Genomic DNA, 2500 nt, shown 5'->3' on the forward strand with positions numbered 1-2500 from the left:
CACTCAATCTGTGTGTGTGTGTGAGTGTGTGTGTGTGAGTGAATGAGTGAGTCTGTGAGCGAGTTAGTGTCTGTGAGTTAGCGTGAGAGTGTGTGTGTGCGTGTGTGTGAGAGTGGGTGTGTGAGTCTGTGTGTGTGTGTCTGTGTGTGTGTGTCTGAGTGTCTGAGTGAGTGAGTGAGTGTGTGTGTGTGAGTGAGTGAGTGAGTGAGTGAGTGAGTGAGTGAGTGAGTGAGTGAGTGAGTGAGTGAGTGAGTGTCTGTGTGTGAGTGTCTGTGTGTGTGTGTCTGTGTGTGAGTGAGAGTCTGTGTGTGTGAGTGAGTGAGTGAGAGTCTGAGTGAGTGAGTGAGTGAGTGAGTGAGTGAGTGAGTGAGTGAGTGAGTGTGTGTGTGTGTGTGTGTTACCTGAGTGCTGCCACAGCATGGCCCAGCTCATGTATCACTCCGCTGAGCAGCAGGGCGCTGAAGAAGTAACCCAGCTGACTGGTTGGCAGATTGACACCAGGAACCTGAAGTCAAAGAGGAGCTGAGCAGGAGCGGTGACCTCGTGACCTCATGCTGACTGAGTTACACCCAAATGTCCTGAACACGGCTTTAAACCTTCTCCCTCCCGTACGTACCACCACCTGCAGGGTCTGCTGGGCGCCTATCCTGGGGTCGTCTGAGGTCATCTGAGCCAGGGTCTGCTGCAGCGTCCTGATCAGCAGCACCACCGACCCCGCCATGGCAACCACGCCAAACACCAGGCCGCTGTTAAACCTGAGGGAGGACGCCAAACAGAAGATCAGAGCTGTGTTTGCTTTAGAGGAGAAACCAGTTTGCTCAGAAATGCACAGGGAGGCGCTGTTGTGCTGAGAACGGTTAGACTGCAGCAGATGATGATGATGATGATGTAGAGATGATGGAGCTCAGACGAAAGAAGACAAAGAACACACTCAGCACAACATGGACTCGTGGTCACGGCGCTGCAGGTCAGGCGTGTGGGCGGAGCCTCACCACAGCTGGAGGATGCGCGGGTTGATGCGAGCGCAGAAGGCAAACAGCCTGTTGAACGCGGTGGTCTGCCATCTGACGTGGAAGGGCGACAACATCACGCCTCGACCCGCCAGCCACGACTCGTAGCCGTAGCGGTGCGTCAGCGACGACTGTGGGACAGAGACGCATGAAAGGATGAGCGAGACAGTGTGTGTGTGTGTGTGTGTGTGTGAGAGAGAGAGAAACTGATTAACACAGAAACAAGTTACAGATTGTATAGAATAATATTGAACCAAAGATATATATGCTATATGTAGCATTGATAAAAGACCTTTAAGTCATAAATAAAGGGAGTATTGATCCTTCATCGGTGTTTCAGGGAGAGTGAATTGTTGAGGCTCATGGAGGAATGAAGCCTATTTAAACCTCAACACCTTAAATGAATGTAAACAATGACCTCACTGCTCACCAATCCCAATCAAGTATGGATTTCTCATAAACAAACATTTGCTGGTGTAGTAGAACAGCACCCCCACGCGTGCGTGTGTGTGTGTGTGTGTGTGTGTGTGTGTGTGACCATGTTGAGTCACTTCAGGTGTCGATGCGGGCACAGATGGAGAGCAAAGCGAGGTTCATTTAAGAGACATTAAAGGTCGAAACAGGCCAGATGTGGCTCGAACATCAGGCGCAGTGACCTCACGCTGTGTCCATGTGTGAGCTCACTCCTCTTGAAGGCTGTAAAGTGCAGCTTCTCACCCTGAGCAGCGTGTCTGTGAGGTAAACAGCGCACCAGGCGGCCATCACGCACACCAGCAGGGGGACGGGGATCATGGCGCTCCGCTCACACGACCGAACAAACTGCTGCTCCTCACGTTAAAACATACATGTTCACGTTAGACGTCGTTTCATGTTCTTCTGCTTCTGCTCCTGAAGGCGCTGAGAGAAACCGGATGCGCTACGCAACGAAAACTTCCGTGTTGTTCTTCTTCTTCGGTTGCGGTTATGTCTTTACCGCCACCTGCTGCTGTGCCGCGGTATTGCTCCTGTAACGGCTCCATTCTCGGTTGTTTGCTGCTGAGTTTGAGCTTCAAATGTTCACCAGGCTCCACATCTTTACAGTTTTGTATTCTAATGCTTCTATTTTAAGCTTCAGTCTCCGTCTGCTACTTATGCTGCATTCAAGTGCAGTCGGAAATGTGGAATTCTGACTTAAAGCTGAAGAGAGAACCTCCACAGTGTGAACTGTACATAGTATCATACACTTGTATGATTGATTACATTCACAAGATGCAGCAGATACGAGCTGTAAGTGTGTGATTCACTTTAATGTTTGGCATTCTGTGTGAAATAAAGTCTATCTGATGATGCCAGAGTTTACCAGGAGCACTTTAATGCAACACAAGTACTAAAACAGGAGCTCATAAGTTTGTAAGAAGAGCGACAGAGCTTCTTTGGCTCCAGAGATAAAGATGAAGAGGAGAGCCTGAGATCTGATATCAACCTGTCAGAAGGTCAGAGGTCAGAACAAG

General features: G+C 49.8%; 1 protein-coding gene across 1 annotated transcript in view; it reads right to left on the minus strand.

Annotated features, from left to right (window-relative positions):
* Nucleotides 1-1944, minus strand: part of mbtps2 (membrane-bound transcription factor peptidase, site 2) — a 6621-nt gene extending 4677 nt beyond the window's left edge. Inside the window, exons 1-4 of the mRNA XM_076170424.1 lie at nucleotides 1728-1944; nucleotides 993-1141; nucleotides 617-755; nucleotides 402-505 (exon numbers count right to left, since the gene is read on the minus strand). Coding sequence (XP_076026539.1) covers nucleotides 402-505; nucleotides 617-755; nucleotides 993-1141; nucleotides 1728-1802 — 467 coding nt within the window. The 5' untranslated portion in view covers nucleotides 1803-1944. The remainder of the gene's footprint in view (nucleotides 1-401; nucleotides 506-616; nucleotides 756-992; nucleotides 1142-1727) is intronic.
* Nucleotides 1945-2500: the final 556 nt, after the last annotated feature.

This window comes from Genypterus blacodes, unplaced genomic scaffold (assembly GCF_046128005.1).
Source record: "Genypterus blacodes isolate CSIRO-AG114 ecotype Tasmania unplaced genomic scaffold, CSIRO-AGI_Gbla_v1 ptg000218l_1, whole genome shotgun sequence".
NCBI lineage: Eukaryota > Metazoa > Chordata > Actinopteri > Ophidiiformes > Ophidiidae > Genypterus > Genypterus blacodes.